The 26,157-nt window shown below is 55.7% G+C and overlaps 1 protein-coding gene across 5 annotated transcripts; it reads right to left on the reverse strand.

The window, feature by feature from the left end:
- Positions 1 to 62: 62 nt before the first annotated feature.
- On the reverse strand, positions 63 to 26,152 carry LOC110081518 (nuclear receptor subfamily 2 group F member 5). 5 transcript variants are annotated; one of them, XM_072984199.2, is made up of 5 exons: positions 25,928 to 26,152; positions 20,802 to 20,866; positions 11,943 to 13,595; positions 7,899 to 8,426; positions 63 to 1,459 (listed from the first exon to the last, which is right to left on the reverse strand). In XM_072984199.2, the coding sequence occupies exons 3-5, from the start codon at positions 12,322 to 12,324 to the stop codon at positions 1,185 to 1,187; spliced, it is 1,185 nt and encodes a 394-aa protein (XP_072840300.2). In that variant the 5' UTR covers positions 12,325 to 13,595; positions 20,802 to 20,866; positions 25,928 to 26,152; the 3' UTR covers positions 63 to 1,184. The 5 variants fall into 5 exon arrangements, with proteins under 5 accessions (XP_072840300.2, XP_072840301.2, XP_072840303.2 ...); XM_072984200.2 differs by lacking the exons at positions 20,802 to 20,866; positions 25,928 to 26,152 and adding an exon at positions 16,217 to 16,475; XM_072984202.2 differs by lacking the exons at positions 20,802 to 20,866; positions 25,928 to 26,152 and adding an exon at positions 16,213 to 16,475.
- Positions 26,153 to 26,157: the final 5 nt, after the last annotated feature.

The following is a 26,157-nucleotide window of genomic DNA, read 5'->3' on the forward strand; positions in this document are numbered from 1 at the left end:
TGAAAAAACAAACCAACCTGGAAATATGCAGTATGTAAATGGACTCAACAGGGCAACAGAAACGGGATATAATCTGTGTTTATTTTATTTTATAAATAGTATGTTTTCCTTCAGAATAAGGGAGCTCCACAGTCTTTTCATTTTGCCCCTTCTTCTTCTTCTTCTTCTTCTTCTTCTTCTTCTAGAAACAAAGCTCTCTCTCTCTCCTCCCCCCCCCCGCCGCCCCCACCCCAGTGAGCCTCACCCACCAAAGCTCTTCCTCTTTCAAGAATGGACTCCAGTGAGTTGTTTCTTGGGAGGTCTGTGTTCCTATCGCTGGCACTTTGCACCCTCTCCAGGGCATCACTGCCCTCACCCCCATCTCTGCCAGTCACGGATAAATCCCCAGCGATAAACTCCTGTTTAAACAGGGGAGGGTGGAAGGCCACCGTTGAGGTGCTCGTTTTGGGGAGGGTGCCACAAAGGACACAACCCCTGCACTTCAACTTAGATAGGACCGAAGAGGCAAGTCTTTCTTTATCAGTTACCCCAACCATTTCGCTAAATGCTGACACCAAAGAGAAACTGAAAACTCGAGGGGTGGGTCGGTGGGTGGCTCTCCTTGCACAGTGAGTGGAGGCTACACAAGTCCCAGGTCTCTGCATTGTCCACAGTCCCGGTTGCAAAGGTTCTGACACTCCGCCAAAAATACATTCCACCGCTGAGAGAATGGGTTGAGGAAGAAGTGTCAATAAATGTCAAGGTCACAGAACTGAAAAATCAAAAGGCATCCCATGTAGGATCCAACATGGCCTTGTTCCCTGTGGAGTTCCTTTAGAGCAAAAATGAACAATATGATTGGCTTTTTTAAAAAAGTCACCTCAGTTAAGTTATTTTTTCTTCTTTTGAAGTGGTTATTGTTTTGCCTGTGGTCAAGTGGCATAAATATAGCGAGGTTGCGATTTGTTCTTGCAAAGGCAGAAATGGGGAAAACAGCCTCACATCCTGCCTGCTTCATGACAGTCTCTCAGGCATCTTTTTTTGGGGGGGGGGAGGGGGGAGCCCAGGTGCCTGGAATCTGTCTGAGAAATGTCTGCCCTCCGATGAAGTCCAAGCTGCCCCACGGGGCCCGGCTCTGGGTGGGGAACCTCTGCCCTCCCTCCCAGGGGCCTGGCAGCCTCCCAATTTTTCGGCCGCTTTCTCTCTCATTGCATGGGGATGTAAGGCCAGTTGAAGCTGGAGCCCGAGAGGAGCATGTCCCGGATGAGGGTCTCGATGGGGGTCTTGCCCACCAGGCGCACAAAGAACAGCTGTTCAATGACGGGGGCCGAGACGATGCGCAGAGAGGGGAGGCGCAGGAGGAGGCGCCCAAAGCGGCTGGGCTGGCTGGGGTACTGGTTCCGGACATATTCCTCCAGGGCGCACTGGGACTTCTCCTGGACATTCTCCACGTGGCACAGATCCGTCAGCCCCATGGCGTCTGCAAGGGACAAGCAGGGAAGTGAGTCAGCTAACAGGGAGGTTAAAAGAAAGGGTTGCGGTGGGGTGGTCTGCCAAGGTGCGCTGAGGTGTAAATAAAGGGAAAGAAAAGAGGGGGGACCCGGCTTTTAGGTCCAGGTCAGATATCCCATTGGCCCTAAACTGGTGCCAGGCTGATGGGACCTGGAGTCCAATTGTATCTGGAGGGCCATAGGTCTGTGGTGTAACACCTGGCCAGGGTGAAATGCGAACTGTTCTGCTTCTTTCCCAAGTTTCAGAACATCCACCAGGATGGCAAGGCCCAAAAAATTAGTGCTTTGGTGGTTCTGTGCCATCAGATCACCTCCAACTTTGGGCAACCTGATGAATGAGGAACCTCCAACATATCCTATCATGAACATGAAGTTTTTCTCTGCTTCCCCCCAACTATCTCTCCCCCCCCCATTTAAAAAAAAATCTGGGTGTCCATAAGGGTATTTTCCCTACTCTGCCTTTTAATTTCTTGATCTACCTTTTACAGTTGGGGGAACATTTATTTTTTTTTCAAAACCACAAAGCCAGGCTTAACCGTATTCCATCTGTTTCAAGGGTGAGGGTGAGGGCTGGCCAGCAGCCGAAGGAGCTCAAGACACACTGGAGCCCTAAAAAACTATAGCAGGTTTTTAAGAGGCTCCATAGCATTAGCCTGCCTTTGTGCATTCTTACAAAACACTTTTTGGGGGGTAAAAGTATTCTCTCATAATCTGAGACCCCAAGTAATATATTACTTTCCTTGTGCATAAATCCAACACTAGCTAGATGCCTAATTCCTAGAAATCAACTTTCTCAGGAGCACACAAAAGAATTAATAAATGTTATGGAAGTTTCCCTATCTTAATTATCCCAGGTGCTCTGGCGCTTCCAACCGTGATCGAAGGTAATCTATTTGAAAACGGCTACATTTTCAGCCTTTCTCCTTGTCCTGATCGTCGGTCAGGCCCCGTCCCGCGTCCCCCGTGGCTTCCTTCCTTTCCTTTCCTTTCCGTGGTCAGGGGTTTTTAGGGCCGGTTGCTTAACGTCCGGGAAGCCCCGTCTGTCTTCCCGCAGATGGTGCCAGAGACCCCCGGGCTCTCTCCTTTTGTGGCGGACCAGGTGCGGGGAGGCCAGGCGGGTTCCCACCTCTCCCAAAGGACGCCGCCGCTGGTCGTCCCACCGGCTTGGCACGGCCTTCCCTTCCAGGAGGAGCCCCGCCGGTCTGTCCGGCCGGGGGAAGGGAGGCGGCGGGGGGGGGAGGGGGAGAGGGAGAGGACCCTTCGCCCCCAGATTGCGCCAGGCGGCCTCGGGGATCCCCAGAAGGCCTTTTTTGAACGTCGAAACTTGGGCCGGTAAGTTCGTGACGCTTTGTTCCTCTTGGGCCAAAGTCACTTGGCTGGCGTGGGGTCGCGTGGATTGGGACCGGGGGTGGCGGTGGTGGTGGTGGTGGAGAGGGTGCCAGGGCCTCTTTGCCTTAGGCGGCTAAATGCTGGGGGACAGCCCTGGGGGCAAGGCAAGGCGAAGAAGGCCTGCACGCCGCACCCGCAAACACGCGGCCTTTGCCTTTCAGCGCACTGTCTTGTGACACCTAGAAGACGGCCCAGTTTGTGGCCCTCTTCTTCCCGGCATGAAAGCGGGGAGCGTGGGGGGGGGCTAGGGTCCTCCCCCCAACTCGTGGCCAAGAAACAGTAGCAGCCTCCGGAGCGGCACAGGGCTCCTCGCTATCTTCTCCCTAGGGGAGTTCACAGCCCCCAACCTCCTTTTCGGGGGGGGGGCTTCTCTGTGGTGTCGGTGCCCCCCATCCGATGCTGGCAGGACGTGCCCGGACTGGGTGGATGTCGAGCAGGCTGGGCGAGGGGGGGCAGAGGTTGGGCGCAAGACGGCGCGGGGGGAGAGAGGAGTTGCGCGCCTGGGGAGGGGCCATGTCGCCCCTCCTTTCCCTTCCCCTCCTTTTCCCTCCCTCCACTTTATTTTGGCCCCGATCCGGGGAACCCGAAGGGTTTGGAGTGCGGGGCGAAGTTTCGGGGCCCGAGAGAGCCCCCCTCTCAGTCCCGCCTTTGTCCGGCGGAGGCGCTAGTCCTGGTGATGTTCAGGCCGAGTGGGCGGAGGGGGGCGGGGCCTTCCTGAATTAGTTTTTGGGTTTTGGGGGTCAAGAGACCCTCTTTTGCTTTTATTTTCTCCCCCCTTTTTTAAGGTGGGAAAGGAGTCGGGGGTTTCTTCTGCCCCTTCCTCTCCCTTTGGAGGTTGCCCCCCCCCATCCAGGCCTGATCCCCCTAGCGCCGCCGTTGTGAGTGTTGATGGTGTGGGGGGTCCCGCGGGGGGTGAAGCGAAGTGTGGGGAGTTCCAGTGGGAGTCCGATTTAGTGGGGGGGGGCTCGTTGTGGGAGAGCCGGAGAGGCAACCCCCCGGGTCCTTCCCCTTTAAGCCTTGTTACGTCACTTTTTTTTTCTTTTTTTTTTTGACCATTGAGCCGGAGTTCGGCGTCTCAAATATATCAGGAGCAGGGGCCACGCCCAGTGGCTGAGATGGCTCAGCGGGGAAAACGCTTGGTAATGTGATTTTGCGGTCCCGGTCGACCGCTAGTTCGAATCCCCGCCGGTGAGCCTGACCTGCTGCGCTTCGCTGGTTCTTTGTTTCTGGGCTTGGGTCCTGCCGCCTGTGCAACCTTGGGCAAGTTGCACAGTCCTCACTGGCCCCCCTTGGCAGGACCGTCAGTCAGGGCTAAGCAACTCACTCGTAGGTAGCGCAGGCAGGAGGACCCGGGCCCAGAAAAGAGAACCACATTTTGCAAAATGGCGGGCGGGCCCCGGGAAAAAAAATAAAAAAAATTTTTTTCTTAGGCGCCCAGCGGGGATTCGAACTCGCAGAGTAATGACCTTCGGCTTTTGCAGGCGCCGAACCCACTGAGCCACCGCCGCCTCTTGGCTCGGGACCCTACTCTTGGTATATTTGACCTCTCTACCCCTAGAGGCCAAAGGCGAGAAAAGGAGCGGAGGGGATTCGAACCCTTGGGACTCAGGGCTTCTAAGTCATTAAGTTTACCTCTAGGCTACCCTGAGAACCGGAAGTGACGTTTGGATATCCACCTTATGTTTCTTCTGTCCCAGAGTCTGCGTAAATTTAAAAGCAGACCTCCGCGGCCTCGAACCCATGGAGTCCGGACTTCTGTAGAGGAACCTCTGACCTCTAGGCTAACTCAGGGACCGGAAGTTATCGTCGAAATTCTGCCCTATGTCTCTCTTGCATCATACCTCTCCCCATTTTAAAATGTAGACCATTAGAGACTTGAACCCTCTGACTTTTTGACTTCTAAAGGGGTTTCTTTGGCCTCTAGGCCAACCCGAGAACCGGAAGTCGGCCTCGCAAATCCGCCCTATGACTCTCCTACCAAGCAGCATGTCTTCTTGAAACATTTCTAGGTCTTGAAACCGCCACTATCCTCATTCAATGGCAGAGAATCTACCGCTGGATCAACCAGGGAACGGGAAGTGGCCCCTGGAGACGAAGCCTGCGACTCTCCGGCGAAAGGAGCTCGGCTCGGGGTTGCCAAATTCGAAGTATGTTTTTTTAAAGGCCTTGTCGCAAAACTGAACCTGTATCTTTTTTTAAATTCTGGGAAGAAGCGTCTCCACCGATTAAACGGTTCTGGAGGGAAGGCTCCGGTTTAACGCCTCTGCCATGAAAGCGTGTTTCGCGGAGCCTGCTTCCACACGTGCAGCGGTGCCCGTGCTAGAGTCCCAACGACCTTCTTTGCTGAGATCGACCGGAAGGGGGCGCCCTCCAAGCGCTCCTTTCGCAGGGAAGAAAGGGCTCGGAAGAAGGCGCTTTGTAGATTCACCCCACCCGGCCTGGGGATTCTGGGACCTGTAGTCTAATCATGGAAGTCTTCTAGGCTCTACTACCCGAAGCAAGAATGCTGAAACCATCCACCACCACCCTAACCAACCCACTCTACAGCCTCTGGATCTGTGATCTCCTTCTAATCGAGAACTGGGGTCCAGGGGTGAGGTGGGGGGGTCTGGCCCTGGGACTCTGGTGGCACAACCGACACCCAAACAATGTGGGGCCTGGCACGGAGGGGTGAGACTACCCGCCAGCCAGGGGCTGCCCCGTCCCTTCCCTTCCCGGCCTCCGACGAGGGCCATGGGCCTGACTGCCGCAGCGCCTCCCTCCCCTGCTGAAAAGAAACTGAACTGCCTTTTGGAAGAGGGCAGGCCCAGGCAGGGATGGGGATGGGGGGGGCAGAGCTGCAGGCCCCGATTCTGCTCCTAGTCTTTCTTCTCTCAAAACATCCGGAGTGGTTCTCTGCTGCACTTCCAGAGGGCCGAGCCATTAACAGCAAGAGGCCCCGGAGGAAAGGACCCTTCGTCATGCCAACAGGCAGGCGTACAGGTCACGGAAAGGAGTGTCCTTCAGCTAAGGGACACAACCCGGACTTTACGGGCCATGGGAGTCCCCTGATCAGCCCATCAGGTGGGAGGCCCGGGAGAGTTTGCAAACCAAACGACGACGGAGAGAAGCTACCTTGGCCCATCGGGGCAGATGACGCACCTCCCCTGGGAAGCCCCTTCGCCTTTCTCCTGGCCCGTGTGGCTCTCTGGTGGTGGTGGGGGAACTCACAGATCACTCACCTCCCCAAAGAGGGCACCCATCGCCCAGGAAAACACGCACAAGAGGAGACCAAGTTGTGTTAACATTGCATACACCGTTTATGGGTAATGATGCAAAACGGGTGATTCTTGAACAGGGGGACCCATTCAGGATCATGCACGGTGACGTGGAAGTGCACATGGGGCCTTTATCTTTCCTTATCTTTGAACTATACTGTAATTAATGTAAAAAAGAAATCAAAGATCAAAATAAATATCTTTTTCCTAAACTTTCAAATGCTTAGATTTGTTTCTCATCACATCATTTCACTTTGTCAGAGGAAGCACACGTTTTATTAAAAGGGAGCATTTTCCTTTTATTTAAAGGCTGGGATTAAACTGACATGTCAACAAGCCCCCCCCCCCTTTTCAGTTGGGCTTGGAAGCTTCCCGGATGCAAAAGGTTCTTCTTGTGTCCTGGAAATAATCTTACTGCCTTCTCTCTGGTGGCTATTCAGGCCCCCAGGTACTGGGGGATGGAGGCAGGGGCTTGAGCACCCACTCACCCTGACCTCTCGCCCTTTCCTCCTCTTGCCTTGACTTCCCTTTAAAAAGGCTGGGTCTGGCAGGTGCTGGTGTGGAAACCCCACCAGTAACTGGCGTTAATTAATCCACCCATCCAGGAATCTCAAGCCCCTCCTTGTTCATTCAAGAAAAGGCTCCTTTAAAGGCTTAATGCACAGCAAGGCAGAACAGATTAAGGCTGCCCCAAAGGTTTCAGTATTAACCTTTCCTACCTACTTATGCTAAATACATCTTTCTGTGATGACCACTTCCACCCCCTTCTTTGTTCACTCCTTTAGATAATCTCTGTTTCCCCTTTCAACTTCCATCCAGTGGCTTTTCTCCCCTCGGAAGTGAGTGTCTGGGGAAGAGATGCTAGGCAGTCAGGGATCACCTACCAAGTGGGAAAACACAATAGCACCAGGTAGCCAATCAGCTCTCCTAAGGCCATTTTCAAGCAGAGGCAGCACTGCGTGTCTCATGCCGTCCTCGTTTAGAAGTAAGTGACTCTGTCTTTAGTGCTGGGGATGGGACCAGGAGGACAAGGGTTCATTTCCCTTCCCATCCATAAAGTTTAGGGGGCTCTTCTGGGCCAGTTGCCCCCCCCCCAGTTTTGCACCCACCCACCCATGCCGCCTGCCTGTTCTTTCTGCATGCTGATAAAGCCCTGTGGTTCCCTCCTCTCCTTCTTGACCAACCATTCCTCTTTACAGATGGAAAGAACATAGGTTAAATGTCTCACTTTCCTCCGTATAGGCTCTTTGGACCCCCACCCCACAAGAAACCCCTACAGGAATTTTTTGATGCCCTAGAAAACTATTTCCCCTGTAGCTGAAAAAGAACTCTTTCCCACCCAGTAATTTGAACAAAATGTCTCTCGCATCCTCTCCCTTGGAGAAAGACAGCATAAGCGCAGGCAGCCAGCACAGAATATCTGGCTGATTGTTAAGAAAGATGCAATCAAACCCTCTAGTGCTTCCAATTTGTGAAACAACATGGCCATCACCCAAGTGTTGGGCACTTTGCACAACGGCACCCATTGAACAGCTTTATATAAATGCCTGCAGTTGGGGGGCGGGGGGAGAGACCAAGAATAACTGTGCATGCAATTACTCTGTCATTGGTACAGGAAATTCCTCCCCAGAAAGAAGACTGTCTGGAGTGTCTTGTCCTCACACTCACTCAAGGATGAACAAATGGAGGATTTAGGCCCCTTCTCTCCCTGCCAAAAGAGTCCTGCGTACACCCCCAGAGCACGCAAGTTGAAGAGACTCACCTGGCGTAAAGAGTGCGATGGCTTTGAGGCAGGAATACTCGGCCGAGTCCACGTGGAGGGCTTTCAGCTTCTCCACCTGCTCCTGGAAGACGCGGATGTGGTCCATGAACGCCACCACCCTGTCGGCAGACATCGGCGAGGCGTGGAGGCCGGCGGCGGCCAGGAGCGGAGCCACGTGGAGCGGCATGGAGCACTGAGCCGCGTTGAGTACGAACAGCTCGCTCCAGGTCATGCGCAGGAGGCACACCTGGTCGGCCAGTTGGAAGTCGGGGAAGAAAGGGATGTTCTTGGCCCACTCGATGGCGCTGAAGAGGAGGCGGGCGGCCAGCTCACAGATATTCTCTATGCCCATGATGTTGTTGGGCTGGAGGCACTGGGTGCCGTAGCGGGATGTCGGGTAGGGCTCTGCCCGCAGCAGGAGGGAGATGAAGCCCGTCAAGTAGGCATGGCAGTTGTATGGGTCACCATTGGACAAGGGGAACTGGCCCGGACTGGAGTGAGGGTGGGCCATGCGACCCCGTTGCACGGCTAGAGAGAGAGAGACAGAGAGAGAGAGAGCACACATCCTTCAGCCAAGGGTTCATAACCACCAGTATTTCCAAAACAAGTAGCAAAAGTCGTTGTGGGTTGTTTTTCTCTTTTTTTCTCCTTTTTTTTCCTAAGAGAAAGCGAGAGAGCAGCTTTTTGGGGCAGGCACAGGACTTGAGAAAAGGAAAAAAAATAAACAAAAACTTGCTAAGATGTACAGTAACAGCTTTTCTTTCAAATAAAGCAATACAGTAAATCCCAACCACATCGGAAAGTGTGTTGCCTTTACTCCAAGCAGGGACTGAAAAAGTCCTTCATTGTCATGGTGCATTACAGGGTTTGGGATTTTTTTTAAATAAAATGACATTGCAGCATTGTTACTTTTCTTGCATTGCATTCTTTGCTACCGTTTAAAAGTTATTTTTCATCACTCCTTTATAAATAAAACATTAGGTTTGATGAGAACATGAAACCTGTCAAAAGCCCTCTCATGGTAACTAAAAAACACCAGAAGTGTAACATTGTTGTCCCTGCTCATTCTGTGCTTTTCAACTGTAACTTCATTAGGCTTTCATTACAAACAACTTAATGCGTTGGAGGTAAACACGTTACTTCTCCATTTTTACTCATTGGTTTTACTGGGACATCTGGACACCCCTCGTCCCCACCTGCCCTCTTTCAAGGACCACAAAATAATTAGAAGGAAAAGGTGAAATGAACACACCGTCTTCCCGGAGACCAAGCACATGGAGCCCTGCGCTAGAGAGGCACCTTTTCTCTGGGCCTGAACCCCTGACTTAAACCTGAGCAGGCAGGCAGGCTAACAACCCGTCTGTATTCTGGCCATATCATCAACCCGATCGATCGATCGATCATCCTGCCGGCTCTTCTCCAGGCTCCTGCTCGGGAACTTGCAGAGGGAGACAAGAGGATTCCCTGCCCCTTGCAGATCAACACAGAGAGACATGGATGTATTTAAGAGCCAGTCCTCCCATGTGCAGGGAGCTATGGCAGCGTGGTGGAAATTTATCCACACCAAGGATCCCATGAATTCGGGCAATAAATTCATTCCAGTCTCGTTCTTGGGTGGGTCCTCCCTACACTCTACTCTGGAATTGATTTTCTTTTGGTATCAGAGCTACACAGCACAGTTGGCGGCCGGTGGTCCCCGCCCAACTGCCGCCGCGGCCCCATCCTGAGGGATCTAGAGGTTACAGACTGGCGAGGGACATCAGAGCCCATTCCTAGACAGCCCTGGTCTGTTCTCCTAAATGGCGGGAGAAAGCCCCAGGCTCCTCACCAGCCTACATATCCCAGGATTCCCCAGAAGGGAGCTGGAACCGTCCAAGTGGAATCGAACAGGTATAACCCTCTAGGGTGGCCCGACTCTGGTGACAGGCACAAGGTCCGGTCCCCATTAAAGCAGAAATGAGGCCCAAAGCCGGCCCATGTTTAAGAGTCCGACAACACTGCCAGCCCTCAGATGACACGCTTTTAAAAGACAAAAAAACTTCTTTAAGAAATGGCCTCTCTTGAAAATAAAGCTGTCATGTTGCAGCTTACCGATGGGCAAAAGTAAACCTGGGCACCAGATTTAGTCTGTGCTTAAATGCAGCCCTGACACAAGTTTGAGTGAACTGAACCCAAAGCCCACCGTGTTCTTGCACTCTCTGTCCGGCAGTGGCAGAACTACTCGGGAGGAGAAGACTGCAAATTCTCCCTCCGTCCCTCCCTCCCCTCGACACCACCTGCCCTCCGGCACTGGGCACTGCCCAGAAACAGGTGGCTTGTGCGGGTCTCTGTCCAAGCAAGAACAAACAGAGGAGAAGTGGGGGGGGGGGAGATGTGGGAGAGAGACAGCAGGGTGGGCAGGCGAAAGGAAGGAAAGAAGGAAGGGGAGAGAATGAACACAGGTAGGTAGGTTTTGCAACAGAAAAGGAAAATAGTTTTCCCCAGGGACACAAATATGGGTGGAATTAGACTGAATGCAGAAAAAGCAACACAGGGATCCTGATGGGTGGGGGAAGCAAAGAGAGTCAAAGAAGGGATGAGGAAAGAGCCAATAGGAGCTTTTAGAGACGAAAAAGCCAAGAGGAGAGATGTAGGGGAAAGAGAAAAGAAATCTGACAGACAGACGAGACAAAGGGAAAATCCAAGCCCTGCAAGGAGACAAGAAAAAGCGGGTGGAAGGAAGAGGAAAGGAACAGGAGCCAAGGGAAAGGAGCGGGGTGGGGGTGGGGGTGGGGAGACAAGTTTCCAAAAAGCAAAAAGAAAAGAAAAGGTGATGGTGGGGAAATAAAGATATGAAAGGATTGCCAAAGACAGGGATGGGAGAAGGAAGGGATCCTTCTTCTTATTCATTGCTTATTTATCTTTAAATATGGCATATTAAAAACAATGATCTTGTACTGCAAAGACAAAGAAGAAGGAGGAGAAGGAGAGGACAAGGGCCCTGAGGTTTGTGTCACAGCAAGTGTAAAACTGTCTGCAGTAAAGAACAAGCGGTACTGATCTTAAAAGCCCGGCAGAAAAGGGGGCCAAGTGGCCCTTCATCCAAAGGAACTTTGGTAGGAAGATTTCACAGAGAGAGAGAGAGAGAGAGAGAGAGAGAGAGAGAGAGACTCAAAAGTAGAGCGAGAAGCAAAGGGATGCGGAAGAGAAGGCAGGAGAGGAGGGAAAAGAGAGAAAGGAGGCGGGTCGGGGAGAAGGTGGGGGGGTGGCCGAGAAGGGTCAAGAAGAGCACCCTTGGGTGAAGGCAAGATTGAAAAGAAGGAGGCCTGGAGGGGGCTGGACTGGGAGGGGGGTTCTTCTTCTGACAGGGGCCAGGCAAGGAGGGGGCTGAGTCTAGACGACCTGGCTGAGGGGGACTCTCTCCTCTGCCCAGACCAGAAAGAAGGCAAAGCGAAAAAAGGTGGAAGGGAAGCGTGTTGTCCGAATAAGAACAGAAGGGAGGGCGCAGGGTGAGAGACCAGGCCGGCCGGCCGGCAGGCGGGCAAGAAGGAAGGCAGGCAGGAAAAATAACAAGGGAGGGAGAGAAAGGAAACACAACTCAATAAAGAAGAAGAGGAAGGGAACTCCTGGGGAAAAGAAAGCAAGCGAAGAACGAAAAAGCGCTAGAGAACAAAAAATGAAGTGGGGAAAATGGAGAAGAGAAAGGAGGCATGAAGGCATGAGGCAAAAACGAAGCCCCTCAAAAGAGCCAGAGAGAGACGGGGGGGCACCTCCACGCCCCCACTGCTGCCCCTGTCATGGCTCCATCAACCATCCCCGAGCACCCTGGGATGCGTAGTCCAGCGAGGGGCTTCGGAGTCTCCGAGCGGGAGTGCCTCCTGCAAGGCACTCCGAGTCCCTCTCGAAACGGCGCCTCCGAGGGGAGCCCTTTGGCTGGAGCCCCCAGAGGCGCCTCCGAGGGGACCCCGCCGGGCTGTCTCGGACGCGCTCCTCCGAGGAGGGCAGAGGGGGGCAGGCCAGGGGCAAGAGGCGGCTCCGCCAGGAGGCTCCCCGCCCGGGACCCACCTTCGCGGCGCATGCCAACCTTGAGGCACTTGGTGAGGCGGCAGTGCTGGCACTGGTTGCGGTGGTGCTGGTCGACGGGGCACTGGCGGCTGGCGCGGCAGGTGTAGCTGAGGTTGCGGCGCACGGAGCGCTTGAAGAAGCTCTTGCAGCCCTCGCAGGTGAACTGCCCGTAGTGCTTGCCGCTGGCCTTGTCCCCACAGACCAGGCAGTCCACGGCCGCCGAGGCCGCCTTGGCTTCGCTGTTGCTTCCCCCACCGCCGCCGACCCCGGGCTCCTGGGAGGCTGGCAGGGGAGGCAGGGAAGGAGGAGGAGGAGGAGGAGGGTGGACCCCCGGGGGACCCCCAGGAAGCTCCTCCTGCCAGGGGGCCACCACCAGAGCCATGCTAGAGAAGTGGGCAGGGGGTGGGAAAGGAGCCCTTTGTGGCAGGAGAGGCTGGCGGAAGATCTGGAGGGAAGAAGGGAGAAGAAGGGAAGGAGAGAAGAGAAGAGCAGAGCCTGGAGGAGAGGAGAGGAGTTGAATGGACAGAGGAGGAGGAGGAGGAGGAGGAGGAACAGGGGGTGGGGGAGAGAGGAGAAGGGAGGGGAATTTAAGAGAGCAGAAGTGACTGGTGGGGAAGGAGAAGGGGAAGAGAGAGGGAGGGATTTAAAAAGAAGGAGCCGAGCAAGAGGAGGGAAAGAGTTGGGGAGGAAGGCCGAAGGGAAGGAAGCCCAAGCCAACGATGGAGGAGGAGGAGGAGAGGGTGATGCTGAGGGGAGGAGAGGGGCAGGTTGACAGCAAAGGCAGGGAGGAAGAGGCAAAGCAGGAAGGCAAGGCAAGGCAAGGCTGGGAAGAGACCAGGCACCAAGTGGAAAGAGGAATGATGGGAGGAGGAGGAGGAGGAGGAGGAGGAGGAGGAGGAGGAGCGGACCAGAGGGCAAGTGGAGAGGCAGTCGGGGGGGGGCTCTGGGAGAAAGAGGGGAACCCCACAGTGGAGGAAGGAGGGACGTGGCAGAAAAGCAAACGCAAGGAGAGGCTCCGAGGAGAAGGGTCAAGAAGCCTGGGGAGCCCAAGGCCCCCTTTTCAGCAGAGCAGCAGGAAGTGGGGACATCCCTCCGGGGCAGCTCCCCTCAGGCCCCGGGAGGGTCTGCTGGCCAGTTGCTCTCGGCCGAAGAGGCCCTGGAAACGCCGCCTGCCCTCCTCTTCTTCCAGACCGCAGGCAGGCCTGGCCCTGAAATCTCCACCCCAAAACAAAGAGGTCCCTGGCGGGAAGACGCCCAACGGCCAGCCGCACATCCCTCCCGCAGCCGCTGCTGTGGCTCCCTGGCCGGCCTTTGGCTTCTCCTCCTCCAAAGTCTTCTCCGTTTTGCTTCCCTCGCTGGGAAAAGAGGCCCTCCCGCACGAGCCTGGATTTTGCAGCACTCCAGCCGAGAAGCCAAAAAGAAGGGGAAACGGCTCCACTCCGGCTTCCTCCCTGCCCGGCGGCAGCTTTTCTTTTCGTTCCTGCCTTCCTCTCTTTTCCATCAGTGGCGAGAGCAGAGAAGCAACCACCGGTCCTCCCTCTCCATCGCTGTGCTTCTTCCTCCTCCTCCTCCTCCTCTGTAAAGGGCACCTGCCCGCCTGCCGGGAAAACTTTCTCCAAGAATCCGTAACTTCTTCCAGAAGACATTCAAATCCTGGGTTGTGGGGGGGGGGGGGGGAGAAGGGCAGCATAAAAAGAGACAAGTACAAACATCCAGTGAGAAAGGGGGTACAAGAAGTTCAGCCCCACGTCCTACCCATGCAGACAGAAAAAAATCACACATACATGGAAAATGAATATGAGAACATAAGGACCAAACAAGGAGCGGTCGCTCCCTTTCGGAGGCTGGCCTCCTGCGCTTGCCTCCTTCTGCCTTTGATGCTGAACACATCTGGAAGACACCTGGATGGGAGGGGGTCGACGGAGGGGGTCAAGTGGGCTCCCTCCGAGAAAGCCTTGGATCAAAATCCCTCCTGCCCCCAATTCCTTATCTTGTACCAGTCATGTGCTCCCCAAAGGGAAATTGTATTATTATAATTATTAATATTATTCAAAAACACCAGGCACAGTCCATCAAAATTATGAAAAACGTTGACTGGTATTACATAACAGGCACACGTTTTTAACCAAAAACCTAAGTATTAACGAATTAATAAATTGTTATTATTAATGTATTATATTTCAGAAATACCAGACACAGTCAATCAAAGTTGTTGTTATTTAAAAGAGCCAGGAGCTCTGGTGGAAGGTTGACCTCCAAATAAGGCACCACCAAGGTTTCATCATCATTCCCCCCCCCCCAACATCTCTCTGAGCTTCAAGGCACGCTCCAGATTTAGGGGCGCAAGGAACCCCACCCGGGGCGCCTCCTCTCCCCCCCCCGCCCCACCTGCAAACCCTTCCTTCTTTTCTCCTTTACACCGAGGGAAGCCTGGGAGCCACTTCCAGCAGCTGCTTCCTCCCAAATCGAGTTCACATCGACGGGCATTTATTTCCACGTTTCCTCGAGGAAGGAAAAGCAAAAAGCAAAAAAACACGGGACGGTTCCTTCCCTGGGGAGACCCGGCCGGGAGGCGCCTGGAGGTTTTCTTAGTCTAATATTCTGTATTTTCCCACCGCCTCCGAGGAGTCCGTCTGCGAGACTCTCCCCGCTGGCGCGGCATCATCCTTCGGGACAATAAACTACATTTCTTGGGGTCGGGGTCGGACGGGGGGGCAGCCCCTTCCCCGCTGAAATCGGAAGGAGTTCAGGATTTCTAGAAAGGTCCAATAATTTTAAAAGCCTGCAGAGAAACCGTTTTTAAAACCACCTGCCCCCAAGCAGGGCTGGAGACCTCCTTTCCCCACAGGCGGAAAAAAGCGATTTTTCTTTTAACGAAAATCTGTCACTGATAATAACAACAGAATATTCTTCAAAAGGAAGATATAACATCTATTTGTGCGGCTCTGCTTCATCGTGATAGCCGTCAATACCTGCAGGAATTTATTCCGAATTGGTCATCAAAGGGCTGGCGGCGGCGGCCGTTAATGACACGGAGAATACGGCTCGTAAAAGATTTCTTCAAGGCGGTTGTGTTTTTTTTTCCCCCCGAACCGACGGACCCTCCTGTTATTATTGCTTCATGACAAGCCTCCCGTTGATGAACTTTTTTCTGTTTTTATAAAGAGCAGCTTTCCCATTATCAAAAAATTAATACTTCTATGAACAGTGAGTGCTCCTTATGGAATACCAATGCCTCTTACTGAAAACTATGTAGGGGGAAAATTAGTTTCTCTAAATTACAAGGCTATAATTAAATGTCGGTTATCATTCGTCGTCCCCCCTCCCAAATAAATGTAGTTCTCTTGTCCAGAGAGTGATAAATAAATATTCATCATCATCCCAGCTACAGGATCGCAACGTTGGGTCGCCAATAATTTTTCAGGCCGTTTTTGAAAATCCCTCCTCTCGGATCATTCTGTCAAGTTCAGACCTGGTAGAAAACGGCCCGAAAAGGGAGTTTCCTTTTGAAACTCTCTCTCTCTCTCTCTTTTCCCTTCTGGCCCCTCCGGGATCCTCGGCCCGACACGGAAAGGTTACCGGATTTTGGATCTCAGGGGGCCGATTCCCGGCGGATTTCGGCGGACCGCCCGCGATCCCCGCCAGGTCTCCTCGGGAGTCAGCGGCGGTGAGGCGGCATCCACGCCTGGTAAGGGGCGCTCGGGGGGGGGGGGTCTTCATCCCGGCCACCGCCAAGAGAAGCCGCGGCGCTCCTCGGCGGAGAGATCCGGGGGACTGACTCCGGAGTAGCAGGGCTCAGGATCGCGACCCTCGCCCTCCCCGCCCTCTGGCTTCTAGGGGCAGGAAGGAAGGAAGGAAGGAAGGAAGGAAGGAAGGAAGGAAGGAAGGAAGGAAGGAAGGAAGGAAGGAAGGGGAAAAGGCGTGAAGGCAGGCAGGCAGGATCGCAGCTTTCGGAGGCGCCTTCCCTGCCCGGCTCGCCCTCTTGGGCGCCGCGACTGCCTCCCGGGCGGAGAAAAAGCCAAACCCGGGGCGGCCCCGCGAGGCTTTCCGGCGGCTCTCCAGCGTCCGCGCGGGCGAAGCGCCTGGTGGCACCCCGGAGGCGGGCGCCCGAGCGAAGCTGGCCGCCTTGCGGACGCCACCGGGCTCCTGGCCAGGCGGGAGCGCCCGTGACTTGCTCTCCGAAGGACGGCGCGGGCCCCCCCCCGCCCCCCCCCTCTCTCGGCATTTCCCCCGCATCTCCTCCGCGCCCCGAACCCCCGGCGATGCCCACCTACCGGCCGCCACCGCCTCCTGGTCCCCGGCGGCGGCTCTTGGGGGGCCCGGCGGGCGGGAGAGGCGCCCCTGCGCGGGGCCAACCCGGCTGCCGCTGCCGCCGCCGCCCCGGCCCCATGCGGGCCCCTCGCCCGGGGCTCCGGCCTCTCCGCCGCCAAGCGCGTCGCCTCCCCGGCTCCCTTCGCCGCGGCGCCCGCGGGGCATTGGAGGAGCGCGCCGGCCGGGGATCCGCGGGGGGGGGGGGCGGGAGCGGGGAGGGCCGGCCCGGGAGCGCGCGCGCGCGGCGGGGGGGGGGGGGAGAAGTAGACCCCGCCCCTCCCAGCCGGCGCGAAAGTTGGCAAGGGGGCGGGAGGGGAAGGGAGGCTCCCCCGGCTCCCCCGCCCGCAGCCCCGATCAGGCTCCCGTCCTCCCACCCGCTCCCCTTTGCTTTTTTTTTGGGGGGGGGAGGTCTCTGCCAAGGTGCCCCAGCCAGCGCCGGTCGGAGGGGGCGAGCGCGACTTTCCTGCAGGGGAGAGGATCCTGGGGGGGGGGGTGATCCTGGGGGAGACAGCCCCCCGCCACCCCTGGCCCTGCCTCAGTCTCCCTGGAGGCCCCTCTGGGTTCCTCCTCTTCCCCCCCGCCTCCCTTCCCTTCTCTAGACGCCTCCCTCTAGCCTGCCTTCTTCAGTTCCCTTACAGGCTTCTCTCCCCCCCCCCGCCCCGTGGTTCCCCCCCCTTCTGCCTCGTAGCCTCAGCTGCCTTCCACCCCCACCCCTTTTCTCCTCCACCCCAGGATCTGTCTTTCCTGCCTGCTCTCCCTCCCCGGAACAGCCTGCCTGCCTGCCTTCCTTCCTTCCTTGCCGGACAGTTCCCTCTTCCGCCTCAGTTTCCCCTCCTTCACTTCCTCCCTCCCTCGCGGCCCTTTTGGGAGGAAGGGGGCCGAGCAGGGCGTCGGGGTGACGCCTGGGGGTCCCCCCGCTCCCAGAACAGACCCGAAAGGTCTCGGGGGGGGGGACCCCTGGCCACTGTTACCCTCACACACACCAAGTGAGAGTCACATTGACTTGGGAACCCTCAAAGCGACAGACAGGCCAGTAAGAACAGGGAAGCATAAGGAAAAAAGGAGAGAGCACAGTCCCGTGGAAATATATGAAGATAAGCATGTGCTTTTTTTAAAAAAAAGGATCCCTTTGTGAATATAAAGCAAATGCCTCCCTAGGCGGCTTGTGGAGAGGAGACCATTTGCGTCCAAGGAATGCCAACAGCCATACTAGTAAGAAGAGATGAAAATGTCCCTTTTGATCCAAGACTTTGTCTTCTCCTGTGCATCTGGAGAAGCTGGAGATGTTTCTCATTATTTGTTAAGATGCCCTTTTTATAGGATCACCCGGGGAGGAAATTCCTTGCAGGCCAACTCAGAGGGACTTTGTGCGACAGCCCTCCCTGGGCTCAACTCTGCACGCCCGCTTGTGGGCAGGGAGGGAAGGGCTGCCCCTCAAGTAGCAACGTCTGGCCAGGCGGCCAAGAAGAGTCCGGCCACGCTTCAAGAATCCTAAAGAAGAAGGGAAGTCATACTTTTCTTTTTCTTTTTTTAAGCGAAATTGTGATATGACACTGTTACATACGTTTGATGCTGTCACTGATATATTGCGATGACCTATGGCTTTAAGCAATTCACCAATAAAGTAAAGGAGAGTTAAAGGAGGAGAAGGGAAGAATCCAGGAATGATGTAGCCAAGCAGGGGAAGTGGGAGCATCTCTCCCCTTTTCAACCTGACTCGGTCCGGTTTCACCCTTAGGTGCCTCTTCTGAAGATGACGCACGTACAGGGGTGGAAAAGGTACACACACACCCATGCCCGGGTTTCTGGGGTGATGTCAGTGGGGCTGGGACAGGTCTCAAACAATCCAGGTGTGTCCGTTCAAATCTAGACAAACTTATGCACACAAAGACGCTGCACTCCAGCATCTCCAGAGCCACAGTTGGAAAAGGATGGAAAAGTGATCCTGGCTTTTCAGACGACAAAGCCACGCACAGGAAGCGGAAGTCCCGAACAGACTGCCCAGGCCTTCGGAAGAGGCGATGAAGAGGAGCACAAGGACAGGAGGGTCTCGGCCCTGGCATCAGGCAAGGCAGGGCCGAGACCCCAGAAACCCAGGGGGAAAGCCTGGCCCCGGGGAAGCCGGCGGGAAATGCCTCTATTCCAACTACCACTCCCAGAAGCTCCATCCCTCATGGGCACTGTAGTCTGAAAAAGTAACTCCTCCAAATGCTGACTGATTGACAGAGTGGGCTGAGGTGTGTGTGTGGGGGGCAACATACTTGTCCTCCCCTCCCATAGGAGGATCCTGCCAATTGGGTGGCCCTCTCCTTGGTGGTCCTAGACCACCACCCCTCCCGGGGGGGGGCCTTTTCTCTCCAAAGCACTTCCCCCAAACGGAGCCCTGCCCGGCTTGGTCACAGCCCAGACGGCAGCTGGGCCTCCCCCCTCCCTTTGCGGGTGTGCAGAGGGTGTGTGTGTGTGTGTGTGTGTGAGGCGAGAGCACAAGGCAAGGGGGTACCCCCCACACACACTTTCAATCACCCATTCTTTGGAACCCAAAGAACAACAACGCCTCTTGGCTCAGGCACCGGGGCGGCCGGATGGCCCTCGGCCTCGGCGGGAGCCGCAGAAGGGGACGAGGGTGGTGTCACTGGCAGGTCAGGCACAAACGGGAGAAGGGGCCTCTGGCGAAATTTACGGCTGGAGCCGACCCCCGGGGTCCCCACTCCTGCCCAGGGGGATCCTGAGGAAGGAAAAGAAGATGGTTGGGAAGCAGGAACGCACCCCACGAGGAAGAGGCAGGGTGGAGAGACCGGCGAGTGAGCGTCTCCTTGGTGGCCATCGGTCATCTTCTACAGAGGACAGAAACCAGCAGGAGGAAGACCTTGACGTGGCCCACTGTCCCCAGGGACACAAACCCCGAAAGCAGGAAAGCCAGCCGGGGGCACCCAGGCCAGGGCCTCCCCCTCGCTCGGACCCCCCCCTTCCCTCTCTGGCCAGGTGGGCCCTAATCCAACAGAGACGGGCATTGGCATCTTCGGCTTTGCTGACGTGGAAGCCAACTTGGCAAGCAGCTGGGATCGGATGGACCCCCACCCGCCGACCCACCCACCCCCTCAAAAACGCCACAGAAGGGAGAAGGGACAGGCAGAGACCCCCCCCCCAGCTCTGGGAGTCCAGGATCCGAGGGTGGGGAAAGCGCTCCCTCCAGCCCCAACCGCATCTCACCCCCAAAAGCCGGCCTGCCTCCCGCCCCCCCAAAGGGCCAGGCTCCGTGACACCCGACCCTCCTGTTTCCTCGTCCGGGAAGGAGTTAATTCTTCACATAAAATTATGGCCGGGCCTGGTGTCACTGCAGCCAGATTAATAAGTTCCTGTGCTGACCTTGCGTTCTTTCTCGTGTCTCAGGGCCCCACAAGGAGCCTCCGGGGAGGAGACCTCGCTTCTCGGGCCCCCTCGGCATTGTTCTGGGGCATCCTCCCCTCCCCTCCCCTCCCCGGCCCTTCCCTCGTCTCCGTGTTCCTCAGAGAGGGGTCCAAAAGGTTAGCCCAGCTGGGACTTCGGCCCTGAGAAAAAAGGATCTGGCGAGGGAGCTTTTGCGCAGGGCGGATGTGGCCTTCCAGGCAAGGGCCTCCCGGGGCAGGAGGGGACCACCCGAGCATAAGAAGACGCCCGGAAGCCGGAGAGAACGTTTGCCAGCTGGGCAGCGGGTTCAGATTCTAGTCCTCACCCGAAAGCTGCCCGTCATCTCTCCCAGAGCAAGGGAGGGCCGCGGAGGGAATACGCGGGCCGGTTGCAGACGAGCGGGACTTAGACGGAGGCTGCAAAGGAGTCTGTCGGTCCACCCCAAACAGAGGAGCAACCAAGGAGTGGATTTCTTTTTTTATGCTACAAATATCACCCCCCTTTTCAACTGAAGGGGAAGGTCAAGGAGACTGTGCACCCCTGGGAGGAGAATCAGGGCCAACAGAGAGGAAGACTTTCCCACCCCGAGGAGGAGCGCTCCGACTTCTCCCTTTCCAAAGAGCACCAGGCAGAGGAGGCAGGTTACGGAGCAGCCTCCTTCCAGAAGCTCCCGTGGGTGACCTCTGGCCTTTCTCGGTCACCCCACCCCACCCCATCCCCCCCCACCTCAGGAAGACCACCCAGAACAGATGAAGCCAAAGGCAGGGAAGGAAAAGCACTTTGATTCGGCCACTGAGACGTCCCAGGGCAGGTGGTTTTGGTCACTGCTCCCCACATGGGAAAAGACCCTAAAAAAAGTAGCCTTGGTAGGGTTTGAGGAGGGGGGTGGGTGGGAGGAGATGGAGGTGTGGGTTTTGCAAAAGCCCCCCCCCAGTGGCGGCTGGGACGTTGGAGGCCAACAACAAGGCCTGCCCTCGCTTGTCCCTTGCTTCCGGGGACGACCCCGATGGAATCCGGAGGATCGACCCAAGCCTTGATCTACCCGCTCAGCAAGTTGATTCGAAGGCCCTCCAGAGTCTTGTCGGAACAAGCCGCAGAGTTGAGAGCCCCCCCACCCCCGGGGTGTTTCAAACACATCCCTCCCTCCCAAAATTACCCTACCTTGTAATTTTGTCTGAACTTTGGAATATCCCCGTGAAGGCAAGCGGAGACATACGGTGACCCACCTGGAACGAGAGTGAAAAAGTTCCTGAATAAACCAAACCAGATAAACTCCAGCAATGAAACCAAGGCAGAACAACCCATGTCCACCCCGGGGGGGGGAGGACGGGGGGGGGCGCAGGGGAGCTGCAGCCTCCTGCCCGGCTGCCCATGTTCAGTGGCCACAAACTCCAGCCTAGCCTTTTAACAAATCTTTTCTTTAAAACCCCAACTTTAGGCAGTTTAAGAGGAACAGAGTGGAAATCCTCCTTGTTCAAGTGAATTTCTTCCAGACTACAGCGCCCAGAATGGATCCACCCGAGTTCCCCTCCCTCTTTGACCGCTGTCTCCCCCCCCCCCTGCAATGAAAGTGTGGAGAAGCACTTAAGGGTCCAGCCACTGGTTCCTGATGCTGCATCTCCAGTATTTTCGGGGGGGGGGGAGAAGAGAAGACAGAAAACCTCCCAACGTGGTTTGGGTTGGGAAGAGGGGAGGACAGACCTACTGCCCCCCCCCTTTCAAAAGAGGATCTTTCTCTGGGGAAGCCGGCATGCCAGGGGTGTGGAATGCAGAAGGGAAGGCATGACCGAAGGCGTCAAGCGGAGGAGGACGACGCAAGGAGGCTGTGACCTTTGTTGGAGAACAGAGGCTGGCGAGACCGGACTAGTGAGCTGCTTGTTTTGAAACCGACAAACAGGGAGAAGTTGTCCTGCAGAGGACGAGGGGGTGGAGGAGGGGTGCAAGGCGAGGATCATGCGGACAAGCAAGGGTGGGGGCCGGTGGTGGGCACACATGCACAAACAGGCAGGCACGGGGCAGAGGGTGAATCTCTGGCCCCGTGGGCAAAATCCAGCCTGTTCCCTCCCCCTTCCCAATGTTTTGTATGCTGCCTTGACTCCCTTGATGGAGAGAAGAGTGGGCTATAAATCAAGGGAAAGGACTACAGAGCCCCTGTGTTCTACTCTCCCGGAAGGGTGGGGAGGTTTGTCAGATTCGCTTCCTCCCCCAAAAGCCTCACCCTGAATCTCTCCGAGAGGCCTCCCTCGGGCCCCTGACCAGCCAGCAGCTCCCACTGTGGACTGGAGCTGCTGCTGCTTCTTCAAAAGCGCGTGAAGAAGTGGGCAGCGATCCCGTGCGCGCGCATTGAGAGGGAGGAGCCAAACCCATCTGGAGGGTGAAACCTGGCAGCTCCTGGACTTCACCTCAAGCCCAAATGGTTTTGCCAGGTGAGCGCAAGGGGGGAAAATCAGAAAAAGCTCCCGGGGCGAGCCAGCCGTGGCCCTAAGAACCCCCTTTTCTTTTTTCGGACTTGAACTCCCCGGTGCGATGCTGGCTGAGGGATTCTGGGCATTTTGGTCCAACAACAACAACAACTTCTCTGACCTATGAGACTCAGGAAACCAGTGGGAAACTGGGCAGCAACCCATAGCCCACAACTTAACAGGGAGGCACGGAATTTGCAAGAGCCCCACATTAAGTCAGAAACGGTTGTGTTCTTTGGCCTTCAATCAATGACATCTGTACCTTGAGATAATTTCTTTTTTGCCCTAAACTGCAAATCTAAGAATTCCCCGGCTTGTGCAGCCAGTACAGAGAGAAAGGATGTGGGAATTAGAGGGTGAGTCCATCATGAGGCGGGGAGTTCCATCTTCCTTCCAACCATGCCTTGAAAAAAACCACTCGGTTTCTATGCTACGTGTGCCCATGAACCACCTTGCATGTGCAGAACATCAGAGGCAATATGAAAAGACCAGGATAATGGGCTGGATATCTGGCAGCCCCCTTACACCCCCCTCGACCCTCTGTGCTTTATAATAGGGAGGGGGGCCTCTGTGTGCCATTCGCAAGACATGGGACCCCCCCAATCTCTCTGAGCCATCACACACCATAAATCTGAGCCAGTCACCACAATAACTGCCTGATCATAACGATCCCTCTCTGATCTACAACCACCCACCAAAGAAAGAAAGAAAAAAAACCTTTGGGGGAAGAGGATATGGGGGGAGGGAGAGGGTGACCCCAATTCTCCTCCTGAAAGCTGTTTAACTACTTGATGAACATTTGCCTGGACGCACCATATTAACCCTCCGGTGACCTTCAGTTTTCACCCCTCATTGCAGAGCAAACAACTACTGCCATTCAAAAAAAGAAGAATCAAAAGAAAAAGAAGAAAAAAACAGGATTATTTTTTTTAAAGCCACCCCCCACCCCCTCCGGCTCTGGGGTCAAGGGTGTTCCCCTGCCACTTTGATACATTCTGGCAGCCCTATAATTTCGGAGAACGCCCTGCTAGTAGCAGCCTGACCCTCCCTGACCTGCCTCGGCTTCCAGATTTTCGGTGGGAAGTCTTTGAGGCTGGGGTCGGGGAATGGTCAAGCGATCCCGACGCCAGGCCTTCGTCCAAAGAAAGAGAGAGAGAGAAGGGCTGAAACCTGCTGGATTTCTGCCTGCTTGACTAAGTCTCGTGTGTGTGTGTGTGTGTGTGTGTGTGTGTGTGTGTGTGTGTGTGTGTGTGTGTGTGTGTGTGTGTGTGTGTGTGTGTGTGTGTGTGAGAGAGAGAGAGAGAGAGAGAGAGATCTTTTTTGCTATTTGAGTGTGTTTTATAGAACCTTACTGAGTTTCTCTCAATCTTTAAAAACCCCGCAGAAATCCCGCCTGCAATGTTTCCCCCTCAGGGCCGCTGTGGGGGAACGGGGGGGGGCTGAGGAACATCTGCTTGCCGAGGGGCTCTTCCAGGTGTGGACCCCCTTCCTTGGGTCAAGCCCAGAGGGTGGGGGAGGGAGGGGGCGATGGGGAGGGGGGGACCCCAGGCAGGACCCGGAAGAGCATGGCTGGCTGGGGGGTCGGGACAGGTGTGTGGACAGGGTCACGCCGCACAAGACACACACACACACACCCCACGCCCCCCCACAAGGGCTGGCTGGACAACAGCAGAGGCCCCTCCCACCTGGAGGATAGGGAGGCCCCCCTCCCCAGGACCATGGCAGGCAGCCCCCCCAGCCAAAAGGCATAATTAGAACTGATTAGCAGCTTAGGGGTGTGTGAGGGGGCAACCAGGGAGGGACATTCTTGAGAGTCGTGGCTTCATCTTGACTCATCATCCTCCAGGTGTTGGTGGGGGGGGACACCCCCCTTTCCTTTGATGGTGACAGGGAGGGAGGGGGAGGCCCCACCCAGGTGTGGCTGCCCCCATCTCCCCCTGCCTTCTCCTCTTTCCCAGTCAGGCGTCCCACTGGGCGTCCCAGGGGCAACCCCAAAGCCTCCCCTCCCCACGGAGACTCTTCCATCATCCCCAAAACCACACGTTGCCCTCTTCTTCACACTCTGAAAAAGGCTGGGATTTGGAGGGGTTGGGGGAGCAGGCCCCTGACCACAGATCTCAAGAGGGACGAAAGGAAATCCCATCGCCCACCAAGCAGGGGACTTATTTATTTATTTATTTATTTATTGGACTTATATACCGCCCCATAGCGCTGCAAGCACTCTCCAGGCGGTTTACAATTTAATTATACAGGCTACACATTGCCCCCCCCCCAGCAAGCTGGGTACTCATTTTACCGACCTCGGAAGGATGGAAGGCTGAGTCAACCTTGAGCCGGCTACCTGGGATTTGAACCCCAGGTCATGAGCACAGTTGTAGCTGCAGTACAGCGTTTTAACCACTGCGCCAGGATTTGTGGCCACGAGAGGCAGGGCCTTTGCCCACCTATGGGGGCCACTGGGGGGATCCCTGTGAAGGCCAGGCTGGGCAGGCCGGGGGTCAGTCTGTCACCCCCCCCCCCCAATAAAACAGACTTTGGAGGAAAGAGTCTTTTCTGCTCCATGTCTCTAAAGGAGCAGCTGCGTTACATGACTAAATGTCTTTTTGTGTCGTATTTTAAGTTATAGCGTTTAGTACAGCTCTGATCCTTATTCTGAAATTTATGTTGATACAGTTTAACCTTATTTTATTATAAGGGCTGGCTATTGTTTTATTCTGTGGGAAAGTGTTCAGAGTGGCTCCTGGCCAGATGGGAGGTATATAAATAACATAACATAACATAACATAACATAACATAAAATAAAATAACATACATACATACATACATACATACATACATACATACATACATACATACATACATACATACATACATACATACATACATACACTGAGCAGTCGTGGCACCTTAATTGCTCACAAGTCCCCAGGGTCAACCCATCCGCGCTCCACAATAAAGTTTACAGGAAGTCTCATAAAACGGGAGTGTCTTTCAGATCCCACAAGACTCTTGGGCGGGCTTTGGAGACTCCAAACGACGTCTGTTTCTATGTGACGGGCTCTCTCTCTCTTTCTCTCCCGTCTGACCTCGGCGCAGGACATGGGCTCCCCTTGCCATCACCACCACCACCCTGCGAGGTAGAGCATGGCCGGGCCCCGGGCTAGTAGTCGCCCTGCCAGTTGCCCGTCGGACTGGCGCGCCGAGTGCAAGGGAGCCCATCAAAAGCCGCGCCTCCCCTTGGATGGCCGAACAGAAGCGAAGCCGGCAAAACGGTCGCCGCCTTGTGGACAAAGGGAGAAGTGCGGGCTGGCCCCAGAAGGAGGATTAACCCACCCGGGCGGCCCGCAGGCAACCCCAACTACGTTTCTACAACTCCAAGGAAAGAAGCCTTTCGGAGGCGGACGATCCCGCCTCTCTAGAGCCGGGGATCCAACTGGGCTTGGAAGAATGGCACGACGAGGTAGAAACGCCACTGGTGGAGGCGTCGCTTCACCGGACGGATTCCCGCCCGCCGCCCCAGCTAGGAAAGGCATCAGAAGGAAGCCCGCTTGGGGCGTCCTGGGCACGGGGAGGGTCGACCAAGCCCTGCTGGCTTCCAAGCCCCTCGCCCTGGCTCGCGGACCGACCCGGGGCCACCTCCCTCCTCCCTGCCCCTTTCGCCCAAGGCGCCTGCTGGGCAAGAGGAAAGGCAGGGCAACCTGTGGCAGCTGAAACCCCGACCCGAGAGAGAGAGAGAGAGAGAAGAGAGGGGAGAGAGAAAGGGGGGGCGCCACGGGGGGGAGGGAGAGAGGAAGAGGGCCCGGTCTCTGCCCTCGAAGCACTTACAGGTCCTGCCAGGTCTGCTCTCCAAATAGCGCCGGACTACAAAACCGTAGCTTTGCCGGGGTGGATGGGAGTTGTAGTCCACACGCGTGCCACGGCAGCCGGCTGCCATTCCCCCGCTGCTTCGGGAAGTTTCGCAAAGCAAGTCCCGTGGGACCCCATATGGGGGGTTTGCTCCCAAGTAAACCAGCAGAGGACCGTTGCCAGGGCTGGCCTGGGCGTTTTTATTTGCT

The sequence above is a fragment of the Pogona vitticeps genome, chromosome 15 (assembly GCF_051106095.1).
Source record: "Pogona vitticeps strain Pit_001003342236 chromosome 15, PviZW2.1, whole genome shotgun sequence".
Lineage (NCBI taxonomy): Eukaryota > Metazoa > Chordata > Lepidosauria > Squamata > Agamidae > Pogona > Pogona vitticeps.

Bases quoted from the DNA above. Each gene is read 5' to 3' on its own strand.
- LOC110081518 (XM_072984199.2), bottom strand. From the start codon at position 12,324: ATGGCTCTGGTGGTGGCCCCCTGGCAGGAGGAGCTTCCTGGGGGTCCC. The intron at 8,427-11,942 runs GTGGGTCCCGGG...CTCTCTCTCTAG, and splicing joins GGTTGGCATGCGCCGCGAAG to CCGTGCAACGGGGTCGCATG. The intron at 1,460-7,898 runs GTGAGTCTCTTC...TGTCCCTTGCAG, and splicing joins CATCGCACTCTTTACGCCAG to ACGCCATGGGGCTGACGGAT.